Genomic DNA, 16,427 nt, shown 5'->3' with positions numbered 1-16,427 from the left:
TACAGATTGGTGAATCCCAGCCTCTCCTCACGCTCGGCAAGGGCTGTGTCCCCAGGGCAGCCGGCCGTGGGCCCTGTGCAGGCCCCTGGCTCCCCCGCGCCCCCAGACAAGACAGCACGCGCCAGTGGGCCTCAAACCTGCTTCTCTTCTGTTCCCTGCCTCCCAACACCGCGGCCACACTTACTTATCATACGCCTCTCGCCTCCTGCCTTCGGGACTGACCGAGGTATTAAGCTGGTACCTGCCGCCACTGATCTTTTACTCTCTGTGGCCAGACCTAAGGGCCGCGGGGGGCTCTGGGAGGCAGCACCCGCACACTCGGCCAGCTTGGCCCCAAACCTGAGCCATGGCCCAGGATGTACAGGCTCTCGCAGATCCTGAAGACAAGGCTCCAGGAAGGGCACAGGGGCGAGGGCTGGGGGGGGACGCCGGAGTACGGCTGCGCTCTCAGGTCACGTGTCTGCTCCCGCTGCTGGATTTATTTATTTATTTATTTATTTATGATTTTATTTCTTTATTCATGAGAGGGAGAGAGAGGCAGAGACACAGGCAGAGGGAGAAGCAGGCCCCGTGCAGGGAGCCCGATGTGGGACTGGATCCCGGGACCCCAGGATCAGGCCCTGGGCTGAAGGCGGCGCTAAACCGCGGAGCCACCTGGGCTGCCCTGGTTTAGTTTCATACAAAAGTTCACAAAATAAGAAGTTAAGCGATGCCCTTCGACAACCCCTGACATCCTTCAGGCAAAGGCTTCGTGAAATTCGTTTGCTGTTTGAAGGCTGGGTGACCGGGGTCTAGCACGAGAGCGCTTGGCGACCTCACCTCTCCCGTCAGGCTGCCGCAGCCTCTCCGTCCGGCACAGAGGGCACAGAGGGCTCCCTCCGAGGTAGCTCAGCCTGGGCCGCACCCCCAGTTTACACCATACACCAACCTCAGCAGGCTGGCGCCGGTGCACAAGATCCCTCTTAACAGGTGAAATGCTGCTCCCGATGCGTATCTGAATACAGATTTGAAATAGATCTTGCGCCCTCTGGCAACCAGCCTGAGCCCCTCTCCACGAAGAGGACTAGAACCACACTTGCTGGCTTCTTGAAAATGCATTTTAGGCTTCTGCGGCGAGCTCCCACCCTGCGCTTGATTAAGTCTCGTCGACACCATCAAGCAGACAAAACAAAGCCGGGTGTGACAGCCACGTCTAGCGCACTTTTTAAAGTGTGTTAGAAAACACAACCTTCTCCCCGTGTGAAATCTAAAGTGTTCTTTTCTTTTCTTTTTTTTTTTTTTAAACATCCTTTGTGAAACCAACGTTGAGATGTTGGAATCGGGATAAACCCTAGACTTAGCTCTGCGTGTGCTGCAGCACCGCGTCTGCGAGCAGAGCTGACGCGACCCTGTCGGCGGTGGGACGCTTATTTGCAAATGTCAGGAGGGATCGCTTGCTGGAAGCTCTGTGAGATAAGGAAGCCAAACTGCTTCTGGCCTCACGTTCAGACACTCACTGGCCGCTTAGAGAGCTCGGAAATTGAGCTATGAAATAAATAGCTGTTGAGTTTGGAGAGATGAAACTAAAGTCCCTTTACCAGGGTGGAGACACTACTGTCTGACCTAAAGGCTTGGCTGGCGTTGATTCCAGAGATGATCCAGAATGTGGTTCAAAGCAATAGACCTTTGTTTGGAGAAGAGACAAGTAACTACTACAAAGTCTCCCTGTCCTGATACTGCTTTGGCTGGTAGGTGCTGCTGCGGAGAGGGAAGGCATTAGTGGTTAGGCCCCCTTTGCTGCTGCGGTCGGCCCCCCCGGGGGGGGGGGTTAGCGCACCAGGCAGCAGTGAAAACAGGTGAGCCGTGGTTGTAGCAAGGGAAACCGAAAGCTCTCTTGGATTAAGCATCTGCCACAGGAAATCCGAAACCTGAATTTTCAAATATTTGACTTGACTATGATTTTTTAAGTATAAATCCCTGTATTCCTGAATATGATATGTGCTTTAATAAAGACGCTGGTAGGTAGAACCTAATTTTCAAAGACTTAAAGAACAAGACTTGGGGCTAAGATTCTTCTTCGCTGCTGCCTGACGCAAGGCACGGGCTGCAGCGGTGCCTCTCCTGTGGTGACAGCAGGTCCAGAGCTCTGGCCGCGTGGCATGAACACACTCACTCTGGCATATCCCTCCTTCAGCCTCTGTCACACTTCCAGGAGGCAGAGGGCCAATGAGCTCCGCTTGTCCGGAGGAGAAAACAGAGCTTGGAGACTCAGGCCAGGCCACACGCCCTGCACGCAGTCCTGGGGGGTTCAACTGTAGGCAGACATGCACAGGCACACTCGGGACCCTCACATGCTTCCTCGAGGCCCTATGCACACACGTGTCCAGGCTGCGTCCACTCTCAGCTGCACCACCCTATATATTACTTTCAAATACACGTGTAGGTGCGTGTATATGCACGAGTACTCGGCTTATTCTGCACGTTGTTTGGAGGCATTGCAGTGATCAGATATGTGGCAATCTTCTGAAAACCAGTAGGTCGCTAGAAATAGAAGATTGTATCTGGGGGAGCACCCGCTTTGGATCAGAAATCCAAGCAGCTCGGGAGTGACCTGACTTGTTCAAGGCCATGTCGCACGTTGGAGGCAGAATCAGAAACAGGCGCAGGTCTTGTGTTTGAGTTTCTGTTCTAGGTTTTTCTGAATCACGTGTCCACCCTTGTGGCCACAGCGGACACGCATCACACTTGGGGCTCCCATCATGCGAGGGGGACCACTGGGCACTGCTGAAAACATGGGAACCGCGGAGTCTCCAAGCGAAATGCTGATGAAAACCATTCCAGATAAGCTGATCACGGGGACCCCATCCTTACCTGAGGGTCTGAGAACAACAGCCCCGTGACCTCATGCTTCACCACGGCCGCGTTCCCGGGGATGTTCCTGGCCAGCACTGGGACTTCCAGATCCATCGCCTGAGGATATGAGAGAGAGAACACAGGTGGGCAGTCGTGATTAAGAGCTTCCCTGGAGAGATGAGCCAATTTTGGGGGAAAATAACTTCTATGTCAGCCAGACCTCTGGCACTTTATGGAAAATACAGCTCGTCAAAGCGATATCCCAATCTAAACACTCCATTTTCAAAGTACATACTGCATTTTAATTACGTGCTGTTGCAAATTCTGGAAATCTCTATACTGCAAGACTTTGTCTGACATAATTACCGCAATGTCACAAAGAAACCCCCTCTCTCCAAGTGTTCGCTTGACACTTGTGCAGTGACAGTTTGGAGTACACATCATTAATTATCCTCATTACTCCCCCAATGAGTCATTTTCTCCCAGCACAAGCCTCGTGAATGGCACAGGAGGACCGAGCAGGTCTCTTTGGCACACAGACAAGAGTAAGAAGGAGCATGATTGATCATACCGATTATTCACTGAGAAGATTCCATTCCCAAAGGTCTGGGATCAGCATGCGGCATCTGCAGCCCAGCCCAAACTGGCATCGAGGTCTCGAAAAATGCCCAAGAGCATAGCGGGGAGAGTTGGCCTCACATCCCCGGCGAGGCAGCATCTCTTTGGTTCTCTTCCTACGTGTTGGGCAACCTGACCTGGAAGGGTCTATTTTGGCCTCCTATGTGGAGCCTCCTGGGGCCGCTTCTGCCTGGGACCACTCATCTCTCATGTGGCAGGTGCCCTTCAGCAGGTGAGAGGGACATTCCTTTGTAACTTGGCGTCCACAGGCAGGACTGGCTTACATCAACAGCTCATCAATAATCTCGCTTTTACTCTACTAAAGTATGTCTTGGGCACTCTGATTCTGTCTGTGGCATCTACTTTCATGTAATACAAATCTGGTCATGAAACGGTGACATTCGATTTTCAGAAATGTAAAGCTCCCCCACTGCAGCCACAGTGGGAAGCTCTGTGACACTGAGGCCTTCCTATGGCAGGTACGCCAGCAACACCAGAGCACCCAGAGCACAGGGTGACACACAGCAGATGCTCAATAAATAGCGTGGAGCTGATGCCCCAGGAGCATCTATGGCAATGTCGTCCAGCGTGGCCATCTTAACCATCGGCTGCTGTCTTGGTAGGCTCCCTGGTTTCCTGGTTCTTCATCATCTATATCGTCCCAGTCTACTTTGAGTTTAAGATCCAGGCCCTAGAGAATGCGGGAGCTAGCAACACCTTTCCCTTTCAGCACGTCTCTGAGGCTATTCTGTTCCCACCATCGGGGAGAGTGGAAGAGCTGGCCTGATGACGGACCAGAGCCCCGTTGTCCTGCTCCTCCCCAGCCACCCATCCGCTTCCCCAGTGCAGTGGTGGGTCTCTCTCTGTCAGGCTCTCCTGTTGGTGTTGGGAAGGCATGGAAAGTCTCCAAGTCAGATTTTCCATTTTCATTTTGTAGGGTCAAGAGCAGAATCTTTAGTGGTTATTCACACTCAGGAACGAGGCACCTTGGTAGCAGAGGGGAAAAGTAACCCGAAATGGTCACATCCCAGCTCTAGAGTCACAAGTGCTTATGGACCCCTGGTTGGGCTCCCTGGGGTTCTGATACACTGCAGGTACAGTCTGGAGTCCTGGAAGATGGCACAGGGCCAGGGATCAAGAGGCCTTCCTTGGTCTGGAATTAAGATCTTGGTCTTATTATCTTTGCTCCGGGTTCACACAGTGGTTGTCAGCCTCTGAGTGCAGCACTTTCACTTGGAATGATGAGGAACCCTGCCTTGGCTCCTGTTCCACCCCACTCCACCCTACCCCACCCTGCTTTTCTCTGCCCATAGTCAGGCAACTGTGAAAGTTCCTCCCATAATCCTACTGTTCAGCTCAAGAACCAGTGAAGCAGCAAGTACACCGAGGGGGTCCTGGATATCTCACTGGGTCTTGGTTGCATCATTTGGGAATAAGGAACTAAACTCTCCTCTCCACAGCACATGAAAAATTCGATGTCATTTTGCACAAATACCATTATGTGGTTTGTGGCATAAGCTGACTAGCACATCCACTACATCAGTTACGAGGCCATAACATAATTATGGTGAGTGATGCTGTGAGTCATATGGCTTGTCTCTCTGCTTGTTACACGGTGCAGGTCGCTGGCTCGTTAAACTAGCACAACACACTGTGATTTCATTTCTAGACATTTGTCAGCTAACTGCCACACCCCCCATATGGATGAGACCTCTGGCATTGTCCTATCTCACCCACCATCTCAGGTCAGGGCAGAGCTCAGAAAGAGGGTGATTGGCATGTCAGGGCACATGGTGAGCCCCATTTCGTGTCCCTCCTCCAGGCGGCCCCCATAGCATTTTCATACTCCAATGGTACATTTGACCCCTGATTTGGGATAAGCACCAGAATATTTGAGAAGAATCTGTGGCAGACACAGATTGAGTGGAGCTATCTAGAAATGTAGATGTAGAGAGAGACAAATGTGGATTTATAAAAACAATGACCAGATCATCACAGGATTGGCTGATCCTGAGGGATAACAGAGTTTAAATTTCTGTCTCAGACAAAGAAGATCTTATCATCACCTCTCCTATATAGACTCCCTTGTATATCCATTCAACCAGTGCCCATTGAGGACCCTTCCTACATGAAAGGCTGCACACCACTGAGCACTGTCCATTCACTGTCCACTTGTTGGACAAATATTTGTTATCAATCGGCAAACAGCAGGATGCAGGAGGCTTAGGCGATGGGACCCATTGGTTGAAGGGGGATAATGATGTAGTATTGCCTAGTAGGGGGCACCTTGCTTGACTCAAAGGGCCATAAAGAGGAAACAACAAATCAACCAAAGGAAGAAGAAGGAAAGCAATCATAAACGCAGCAATTAAAGAAACAGAAAGCAAAAACAAAGGGAATGATATATCTAAATGCAGAGTCTTTGAAAAAAAGTCAATGAAATAAAGAAGTCACCAGCTACCCTGATCAGAAGAAAGGGGAAGGCAAAACAAAACAGAGCAAGGGGAAACAGATCACTGAAACACAGAAGAATTTTAAAGTCATGGGAGGATATTCATAGAAATCTTTGCAAATAAATTTGAAAACCTAGCTGAAGTGGGTAGTTACCAGGAAAAATACTTCTTTTAAAAAAAATTAACCCTGGTAGAAACAAATGCTTAAACAGATCAAATCCTATAGGAGAAACAGAAGTTATCGAGGAAACCATGTACAACAAAAGGATCATCTCAACGATGTCACAAGAGAATTCTACAAAATCATCAGACTGTATCATCCTAGTGCTGCAGGAACTGCTCCAGATCACAAAAAAGGAAAGAAACATTCCAAATAATTGTTATGAAACAAGTTCAACAATAAACGCAAGCATGCGACAGATGGCACAGGAAAGGAAGGCACAGGCCAATCTCATGTTTAAAGCTCTCCATAAAAATCCTAAAGAAAATAGTAGTAAACAGAATTCAGAAGCACATAAAAAAATCACGGAAACCAATCATTTCAGTCACTACATTATACGTGAATGGACTAAACACCACTCTCAAAAGGCAGAAATATTCAGACTTGGTAAAAAAAAAAAAAAAAAAGCAAGACTCAACTGTATTCACTCCCTACAAGGGATACACTTTGGATTCAAAGACACAAGAATTTGAACGTAAAAGGAAGAAAAAATGTACCTGTAACCTGTAACCACAGAGCTGCCCTGGCTATACTTTTACATCAGACAAAATGGCCTTTAGGACAAGAACTGTTACTGGAGATAAGAGGGGCATCCCATAATAATAAAAGGATAAATACATCAGGAAAACAAACATAAAAGTCATAAGTGTGGGGGATCCCTGGGTGGCGCAGTGGTTTGGCGCTTGCCTTTGGCCCAGGGCGCGATCCTGGAGACCCGGGATCGAATCCCACATCAGGCTCCCGCTGCATGGAGCCTGCTTCTCTCCCTCTGCCTGTGTCTCTGCCTCTCTCTTTGTCTCTCTGTGACTATCATAAATAAATAAAAATTAAAAAAAAATCATAAGTGTGCACACACCTAGGACAGAACTCCACAATACCAGAAGCAAAAACTGACAGAATTGAAAGGAGAAATAGGCAATTTAATGATGATAAGTAGACATCTCAATACCCCACTCTCAATAACTGGTAGAACAAATGGACAGACACCATTCAGGAGACAGAAGGCCTGACAGCACCAACCAACTGACCTGGTGTTTACAGGACACCCCCTGCCAATGGCTATAGGAGACATGTTCTTCCCAAGTATACATGGTTCCTTCTTCAGGACATATCATATGATGAATCCAAATAAATAAGACCCAATAAATATAGAAAGACTGAAATCACATAAAAGTATGTTCTTTGACCACATTTTTTGGGAACCAGGGTATGGCTGTGGGATAAGGGAATATAAATATGGGACAGAGGAGGGTAAGGAAGACCCTGGGTAATAGGATTTAAATTTTAGGTATCCTATGACCACGTGTGTGTGTGGGGTGGTGGTGGGGGAGATGGAACAAGGAGGTGAGTATAGGTGAAGTGTATACAGCTACTCAGTATACCATTCTTTCAGTTCTTCTATGGGTCTTAAACTTTAAAAAAAAAAAATCAAGAAATAAGAATCATTTTCTTAAAGTGCAAGCCTGAAGCTATTGTGCCTGGGTCTGAATCCTGGTTCTTTTACACAGCTGACCCTTGAACAACAGGGCTTTGAACTGTGCAAGTCCACTTACACATGCATTTTTTTTTTTTGACAAATATGCTATAGGACTGTAAATTTTCCCCTCCTCATGATTTTCTTGACATTTTCCTTTTTTCTAAATTACTTTAGGGTAAAAATACAGTATATACTACATACAACATACAAAGGATGTGTTCAGTGACCATTACACGTTATTAGTAAGGCTTCTGGTCAACACTAGGTTATTAGTACTTACATTTTGGGGGAGTCAAAAGTTAAATGCAGATTTTTGACTGCACAGGAGTTGGTGCCCCTAATCTCCACACTGGGTAAGGGTCAACTCCACTAGTTGTATGATCTCGAGTATATGTCATAATCTCTCAGCTGTTTGCCTGTTTCCCCTGATGTCAAATAGAGACTATAATAAAATCTCCTTCATTAAGGGTGGTGAGGAGGATTACCTAACAGTACTGAAGAATTTAGGCTCATTTCTGGGCATAGTTATCATTGCAGGTAAACCTGAGATTGTTGATGGTCTCTCTCTCCCTGAATCATTAAGATTCATAATGTAGTTTTAACTACATGTCCCAGAGCTCAAGACTGCATTCCACACCCCCATGATCCCAAATAAAAAAACAGGTGCCCTTAGAAACTAGGGAGCTGGAAAGAACAAAAATTAAAATTCTATTAAAGTTTGGGATAAAAATGATAGCATACAGAAGCACAGAAATAAATTTGGACCCTTTTCTTAGACTATACACAAAAATGAACTCAAAATGAATCATCAGCCCAAGGTAAGAGTCAAACCAAAAAAACTCCTAGAAGAAAACACAAGAGTAAATCTTTGAGTGCTTCAGTTAGGCAAGCTTTCTCAGATATGACACCCAAAGCAAAAACAACAGCAACACCAAAAAACAAACAAACAAACAACAACAACAAAAAAAACAGATACTCTGGACTTAATAAGAATTTTAAACTTTTGAACTTCAATGAAAATCATTAAGAAAGTGAAAAGACAACCCACGGAGTGGGAGAAAATATTTGTAAAGCATCTATCTGGTAAGGGACTTGTATCTATAATATATAAAGAACACTTACAACCCAATAATGAGAAACGTAGCCCAATTTAAACACAAGCAAGAGATTTGAGAAGATGTTTCTTCAAGGAAGATACAAATAGAACAATAAACATCTGAAAAGATGCTCAACATCATTCGTCTTTAGAGAATTATAAGTCAAATCCACAGCACATTATGACATCACACACCATAGGGTGGCTATCACCAAATAGATGGTAACAAGTTGATGAGTGTATGGAGAAACTGGAGGCTCCACATGCCCTGATGTGGGATATGAGATGGTGAGGTCACCTTGGAAAACAGTGTGGCTCTTCCTCAAAGGGTTCAACAGAGTTCTCATGGGATCCAGCAACTCCACTCCTGGGTGTAGACCGAAGAGAAATGGAACTATATGGTCAAGCAAACACTTGTGTGCAAATGTTCACAGCAGCATTATCCATCATGGCCAAGCAATGGACACAGCCCAAATGTCCATGAACCAGTGAGAAGATGTAGAAGTGCAGTGTATACGTGCAATGGCACGTTTACCAATACAAAGGAGGCCCTGACACGTCCTGCAACATGAAAACATTATGTTGGTGACAGAAGCAAGTCATAAAAGCCCACATGTTGTCGGATTCCCTTTATATGCAGTGTTGGAGGAGGTAAATCTGAGGTGTTTGCCTCAGGCTGGGCTTGGCATGGCCAGGGCACACTGGGAAGAAACAAGTGACTGCAGATGTGTCCAGGATTTCTTTCTGGGGTGATGAAAATTTCCTAAAATTGACAATGCTGATGGCTCACAACTTGGGAACATGCTAAAAGCTCCTGAATTGTACACTTTGAATGAGTTTCACGCTTTGAACAAATGAATGCATGAAGACTTCCCACGTGAATTACATCTCAATAAAACTGTTGTATTCAAGAAGCATTTTAAAAAGACCTCTGAGGGATCCCTGGGTGGCGCAGCGGTTTGGCGCCTGCCTTTGGCCCAGGGCGCGATCCTGGAGACCTGGGATCGAATCCCACGTCGGGCTCCCGGTGCATGGAGCCTGCTTCTCCCTCTGCCTGTGTCTCTGCCTCTCCCTCGCTCTCTCTGTGACTATCATAAATAAATTTTAAAAAATTTAAAAAAAGACCTCTGAATTTACTCAGAGTGTTGTGTCCTATAATCAAGAACAAAAGCCTCAAATAACGATTTATAAAACACATGCCCAAAGATTGTCTTTCAATAAATTTCCTTGCCGAGTAAGTGAATATTTCATTGCTAACTTTTTATTGCTACAGTACTAAATCAAATAAAATGCTATGTGTAAGGATGGTGATGTCATAGAACACTAATTAATGAGTTTTTCTTTATCTCAAAAACTTCTTTGTTTTCAGTCCCATGATAAATTTTGTGCTTTTATCTTTCTGCGATACCTTGTCTTGGCTGTGTGGAAATAGCACTTATTGGAGATGGCCTTCATCAGGAACAGGTGAGGTCACGCAACTGCATATTCTCAATGTGGTGAGCAGACCATATCTCCTGTAGGGTGGCTGCCGCATGGCTGGTTGCCGCATGTTTTCTATAAAGGTCACCACACCCACCCTGCAAGGAAGGTAGCTTGTCGTCAGGCAGAGCAACAATAGCCATGAACTGGGCCCGTGTGGGGTTCTGGTCGCTCCACTAGTACTCCTGTTGTTCCCTTCAGCAGATTCTCTTCCCACAGATCCTGTTGGGGGTGGCTTTTCTCATCATTCAGGGCTGAGCTCAAGTGCTCTCCTCCTGTTGCAGTAGTGTGCTAGGGAAACAGAGACCACACACAGGGTGGCTTAAAGCACGAAATGCGCCGTCACAGTTCCAGAGGCCAGAAGTCTGAGAGCGAGGTTCAGGGTTCACTGCTTCCGAGGGTGTGGGAAACGATCTGGTCCAGGGATCCCTCCCTGGCTGGGAGATGCCATCTTCCCCCTGTATCTGTGCATGCTTATCTGTCCAAATCCCCTCTTCTCACTGGGACACCCAGCACAGTGGCTTGGGGTCCACCCTAACACGACTGCCTCTGTAGAGACTGACGGCAGCTTTAGGAGAGGTCCTGGGGGGGCGGGATGGTTAGGACCCTGATGCTCACAGCTCAGCCCCGAACACTCACCATTGACCACCACTCCCTCCCTGACAGCTGGCCGCCTTCCACCCTGTCCCCTTCACCCCCTCGCTCATTTCTTGCCAAGAATTTGTTACTTTCTAAAGCCCTACGTTCACTGACAGATTTCCTCACTTCCAGTTTCTAATTCCTTCTTTCTGCCCCAAACAAGGGCATACCTTCCCCACAAACCACTTTTATATGTCCTGCTCCCTGCTGTGTCCCCAGAGCATTGCCCAAGACAGGGCACTATGCACACCCAGCACACCTTGGTCAAATGAAAGGATGCCCAGGAATATATATCTGATTACTATTTCCATTACTATTACTATTTCAGCCAGACACCGGGGAAGATGTGCTCCGGTCGGCCGGGAGAGCTGCGATACCTTCTGGGTTGTGCTGGCCTACGGTGGGGTGGAGCAGAAGGTACGTAAGGGGACCCAATGGTTGTGTATTCACAAACAGGTAACCGTGAAGGCCCCTCTTCAGAAATACACTGTCGTTAGGAAAGGAAACGTCTTTAGAGGGAAGAAGCCGGTGGGAAGGCTGTTTTCATATGGTCAGGACATGGCATTCAGGAATCTGATGGTTGATTCTTAAGTTGCTTTCTCAGGATGTGAAGTCACCTCCTTATAAACAAGCTGCCCTTAAGAAAGGCGAAGTCCAGGGCAGGACAGGGTGTGAAGTGGGTCCCGACAGAACCTGGACCAGCAGCGCGTCTTGTGCCAGACGGTGTTGGAGATGGGCGCGTGCACCCTGTGAGCACTTTCTGGAACACAGACGAGGCTAGTGCAAGACACGTGGGGAGGATAGCGGCGCAGACTTGGTCCCGGGTTTCAGGGACTCAGAGGTGCCCCATCTCTCCGTGCGTGAGCTCTCCTACCTGTTGTTGGTGGCTGAAAATCAGATTCCACTTGTAAAAGACCCTTGTAGCTAGTGCCCCCCTTTCTGCAGAGCTGCCAGAAAGGTCCCAAGACGCTGCCACCCCTCCACGTGCAGACCAGCCTGTAGAGCGCAGCTGCTAGGGCCCCTCCACCGAAGCTGGGGAGAGCAGGCCTCGAAGCGTGGGCACTGGCTGTCACCTGTATTTACGGAGGGGCTGCTGATGCACACCCTAGGTCGAAAGCCTCCGTGGCCTGGATGTTCTCATGCAGAGGTTTGCTTGTGTTTTCACAGCCTTGACTAGCGCGTGTTCAGGGCGGTGACCATGGCCTGTCGGGTGGGCACAAGGTGGGTCCGAGATCCCGCTGACACACACACACACTGGCTGCCCTGGATCTTACATCCCGCAGGTTAGAATGGTTCTCAGCACGGAGGCCCATTGTATTTGGGAAACCACTCTCGGATGCAAGAGACAATCTTGTGCCTTGAGAAGTACTTCATCTCCCTGCAGGTCCCTCCCCGCCACCCTCAACTAAATGCCAGTAACACCCTTTCCACTGTGACCACTCGGAGGGCCGTTCGCTTTTTTAGGGTGGGATAGGCACAGCCCAGCCACACACACTCACTGTCACACTAGCCACAGTCAACACGGCGCATAGTCACAACTGTCCTTGGGGAGAGCCCTTCAGTGACTCTTCAGTCACTAGGGACTGGGCCTGGAAGCTAAGAGCCTGACAATTACCTTGTTACTCTTGGCCTTAGAATATGGCCTTCCCTCCCCGTGGGCAGCAACGCTTTGACCTGGAGGGTAGCGTGCATGTGTGTGTATTTGTGCATGTATGTGTGTGTTCCAGGGTGGGGTGGAAGAGCCTAAGGACGGGGACTGAGGTGAGAAAATACTTCTCTGTGTTACTTCAATTTAATTCTACAGGGCGAAAAGGAAAAGACAGAGAAAGAGAAAAAAATAATAATTTTACAGGGCGTTCACCTCCATAACAAGCCCAAGCTGGAGACCGTGGATTCGCTGCCGGAATATTCACTCTACTGCCCACACATCCGGCTCAAGCTTGGTTTTCGGAGTTTATCAGTAAGAGATGTGTGTTAGCAAATGAGATTTTTATATACTTCCAAGAGAAAACAAAGCTGATTCTGGGAGGTCGAAAGATCTCTTCCTTCCAAAGCGATGCGTACTCATTCTGTGATTAACCACTTTGGCTATCTGAATGGATTCTAATGAAATGCACCCAGACCACTCCTCTAAAATCAGCTTTATTCAAAACCCTCAACCCAAAGGTTATTTTGGAGTTTTCCAAAGGAGCACAGCATCAACATCTAAGGCGGTCACATTTGGGAACAGCTGCCTTTCCTTTGAAGGAAATGAGATTTGACAGTAGTTCATCCGCTGTGAGATGCGCTGTGCGCCGCTGATGAAATCATGCCTGAATTCGACTTCGCTTTTTCTTGGGAACTTGAACAAGAAAATGTATATTTACATACAAAGGGCATTTGAGCACCCATCAAGGACTGGTGGGGTAAGAACGTGCCTTTCTAACGCCCGCGTGAGGCGCGAAAGCCCTGGCCCCCGGGACCGAAGCCAGCCTGAAGGGGTGGCCGCCGCCGTTCCGGTCCCGTGGAGGTCCTGGCTCTGCCTGGGGACAACGGGTCATGGTCGTGCTGTGCGCTCTGAAAGCCCCCAGCGCTGGCGTCGAGGTTTGGTCATGCGGCTTCTACCCCTGCTCCCTGTATCGCTTTGGGTTTGGGATTTTGCTTTTCTGGAGGATGCACAAGAGAATATGAGGCACAGGACATCAGTCAGTTCTTCAGTTTAGGGAGGATTATTCTTTTGGCTGCTTTCATGATCTACCATGTTCTGTGAAGCTGAATTGTACCTTCTGCAAACAAGTTCAGTAAATCCAACTAGCGTCCAAAGCAAGAAGTGGGCACCGCAAATATGATAAAATGATGGCATGGCTCTAGGTGGGCATTTCTCACGCATTGAGAAAGAAGACGTGAACCCTGTCTCAGAGTCCTGGAGGCCCGATGGTCAATGTGCCCTTCTCTAGAGAAGGTTTTATGGTGAGCTAGTTCTTACGCACATCTACCAAGTGCAGGGCATATGTTCGAAGCTGGAAGCAACAGCACATGATGACATGTAGGCTGTGGCTTGTGACTGAATGTTACGAAGGAACTGCAGGAGTGAGGGCTGGTCTGGACAGTCTGGGACAAAGAGAGGCCATTCTGTGCCGAGCTCATTCTTGAAAAGGAGTCCAGCCCGTGATGAAGGAACAACAAAACGACAAAAAGCATGTGTCTTATGTTAGACACATGCTGACACCTCAAGCAGCTGTGCAAAGCAGCAGGTGTCCTGCTGAACTGCCCGGCCACACTGACGGCTCACATGACCAACGATGCACAGGGGTTCTGGGGCTGGGTTGAGCCCTTCCTTGGATGCCATGCCACGGCCAGCCAGGACTTCCAGGGCAGAGGCGCCTTATGCCTGCCTGTCCCCGCAGAACAAGTGACTCGGCACTGGATGGCAGTACTGTGCTGCCTTGTGTGGAGGAAGTGATGCTCTGGGGTCAAATGCTAGATGAGGGTATCAGCTCTCCCCTCACAGCCCTGCCCACACCTCCCCGTGTACCTGTCACCCCCGCCCCATGCTGTCACCCCCATCCTGCCACATGCAGAAGTCCCACCCATTCTCATACTGAGTTCTGGGATTATGGAGCATACTGAAAAGAAGGAGAAAAAAAAGATCAAGAAAGAGACTTCTTGCCAAAACACACTTTAACCCCATCTCCTGGGCAACCTCTTATAACCATGGTGCCCTCCCATCAAAGATGAGAGGTCACCTCTCTGACCTAGTTTTATTTTATTTTATAGCTGCCAAGGACAATTGGCAAAGAGAAATATAAGGATATTTTCTGAAGTCTCAGATAGAACTTAAAAATGATTTTCGAGGTCCGAAGGAGAGGCTGTTTTGCTTTCCACAGTGCTGAGGGGTGCACGAGTGGATTAACAAGGACACCCCCTTCATAGATGAGAGCAGGAGGGATGTGCTCCCTGATCCCACCTCCAGGACCCAGGCTGTGTAATTACCTCCAGAATTGCCGCAGACATGCCCTCGGAGACAGAGCTATTGAGCACGGCGAAGCAGTTCTTGAGCGCAGCGTGGAGGTCTTCCTGAGGCATCTCCCGGAGCAGCCTCACCCCAGGGGTCCTGAAACAGGGGCAGGGACAGTTTCTGCCACTGGGAATCTTATGGGGAGGGGGTTCCGGGGAGGACAGGCAACAGCTCCAGAGAAATTCTCCAGGAAAAGTCGGCATCACAGATAGCACAGTGGGTTTGACATGGAAAAAGCAGTGTGGGGATGAGGGGTCTCTCCCCTTCCCCACCCTGATGAGCCGCCAGCACCGTGAGTCATGCCTCCCAGGTATCAGAAGCCAAATATAAGTTTCTGGCCACTTTTTCTAATAATGCAACTTTTTTTCAAATGATTTTTTTTAAATAGTAATAGGGACAATAATTGAAATACAATAAACAGAAACAGAAATGTTAAAATAGAGATTGCAACAAGCACCCAGGTGCCTACTGCCCAAAACTGACATATCACGGAGGTTTTGTTTTATTTTTCTCACCCAGCAACACTGATTCATGTCCATCCAACACCCTTTTCCATCACTCATATAACTGCTTATAGTTTTACCTGCGAGCACTCAGGATCTATAAGCAATAATAGAAAGATGCCTGCTTATCTATGGGGATGAAATCAGGACTTCTCAGTGCCCTTTGCTGATGGGCATGACCAGTGACACGGAGGAGTCATTCTGGGGGATCGATCATGAGGATATCACCTGAAAGGGGGCTGGCCCAAATGGGAGGTGACCCTTTTAGCTCCTGCTCTTTCCCATCTCCCCATTGAAAACTCAGGATGTGCTGGCGGAGCTCTGTGGCCACCTGTCACCCTCAGGACGGAAGCCACAGGCAGAGGATGGCTGGACTGAGGCTGAGGACCCTTCTCCCCAAAGTCATACTTGGTTCCAGGCCAACCACATATGGTTGTTTCTTTTGTGAGCAATTAGCCACCACATGTTCAAGCCTGTGTTCTGGAGCCTCTGCTACTGGCAGGCAAAGGCACCATGGTTTCCCTTGGTTCTACCAAGCACTTGATATTTTAGGTCTTTTCGGTTTTTGCCAATGTGATCAGTGGGAATTATAATTTCAAAGTGGCTTGCATCAGCATTTCCCTGAGTGAGCAAGGCTGGGCATCGCCACTCCTGCAGGGATTGCTTACACTACCAGCACAGTATCCTTCCTGTCAAGTGGGGGTAAGTACAACACCTGAATCTCCTAGGATCATGGGGAGCTCACAGGAGGTAGCATTCGGGAATACCAGGAACAGAGCCTGGGCACGGTGAGTGCTGCACAAACATTCGAGTGGGATTGGCCACTGGGTTTTCCTCTCCTGCAAAATGCTGGCTCGCTCCCTCCACGTACCTCTTTACTTTGGCTTTTACTTCCCTTGTAAACACTGGGTCGACCTGAAAAGAGACAAAGGCAGATTTTAGCAAAAGCCCGGGATGAGCCTAAGTCTCAAGAGAACTGCATATCACGGCAACAGAGCTAGACTCCACAACTCAGAAAGGAAAAAAATCACATGGAATACGAACTAATGACCTGATGGCGCTACTACATAAGAATCCTGAGGGAGAGAGGAGCACTGGGGAGGGAGCTCTGAG

The 16,427-nt window shown here is 48.2% G+C and overlaps 1 protein-coding gene across 2 annotated transcripts in view; it reads right to left on the bottom strand.

The window, feature by feature from the left end:
- The window catches only part of GLT1D1 (glycosyltransferase 1 domain containing 1), a 90,252-nt gene that overhangs the window by 5,899 nt on the left and 67,926 nt on the right, over nucleotides 1-16,427 (bottom strand). For both annotated transcript variants that reach the window (XM_041728522.1, XM_041728521.1), the window contains exons 9-11: nucleotides 16,186-16,229; nucleotides 14,787-14,907; nucleotides 2,851-2,949 (exon numbers count right to left, since the gene is read on the bottom strand). In XM_041728522.1, the coding sequence (XP_041584456.1) occupies nucleotides 2,851-2,949; nucleotides 14,787-14,907; nucleotides 16,186-16,229 (264 nt within the window). The remainder of the gene's footprint in view (nucleotides 1-2,850; nucleotides 2,950-14,786; nucleotides 14,908-16,185; nucleotides 16,230-16,427) is intronic.

The sequence above is a fragment of the Vulpes lagopus genome, chromosome 14 (assembly GCF_018345385.1).
Source record: "Vulpes lagopus strain Blue_001 chromosome 14, ASM1834538v1, whole genome shotgun sequence".
NCBI classification, from domain to species: Eukaryota; Metazoa; Chordata; class Mammalia; order Carnivora; family Canidae; genus Vulpes; species Vulpes lagopus.
The sequence above is the reverse complement of the archived record's forward strand: the minus strand, read 5'-3'. Positions and strand labels throughout refer to the sequence as shown.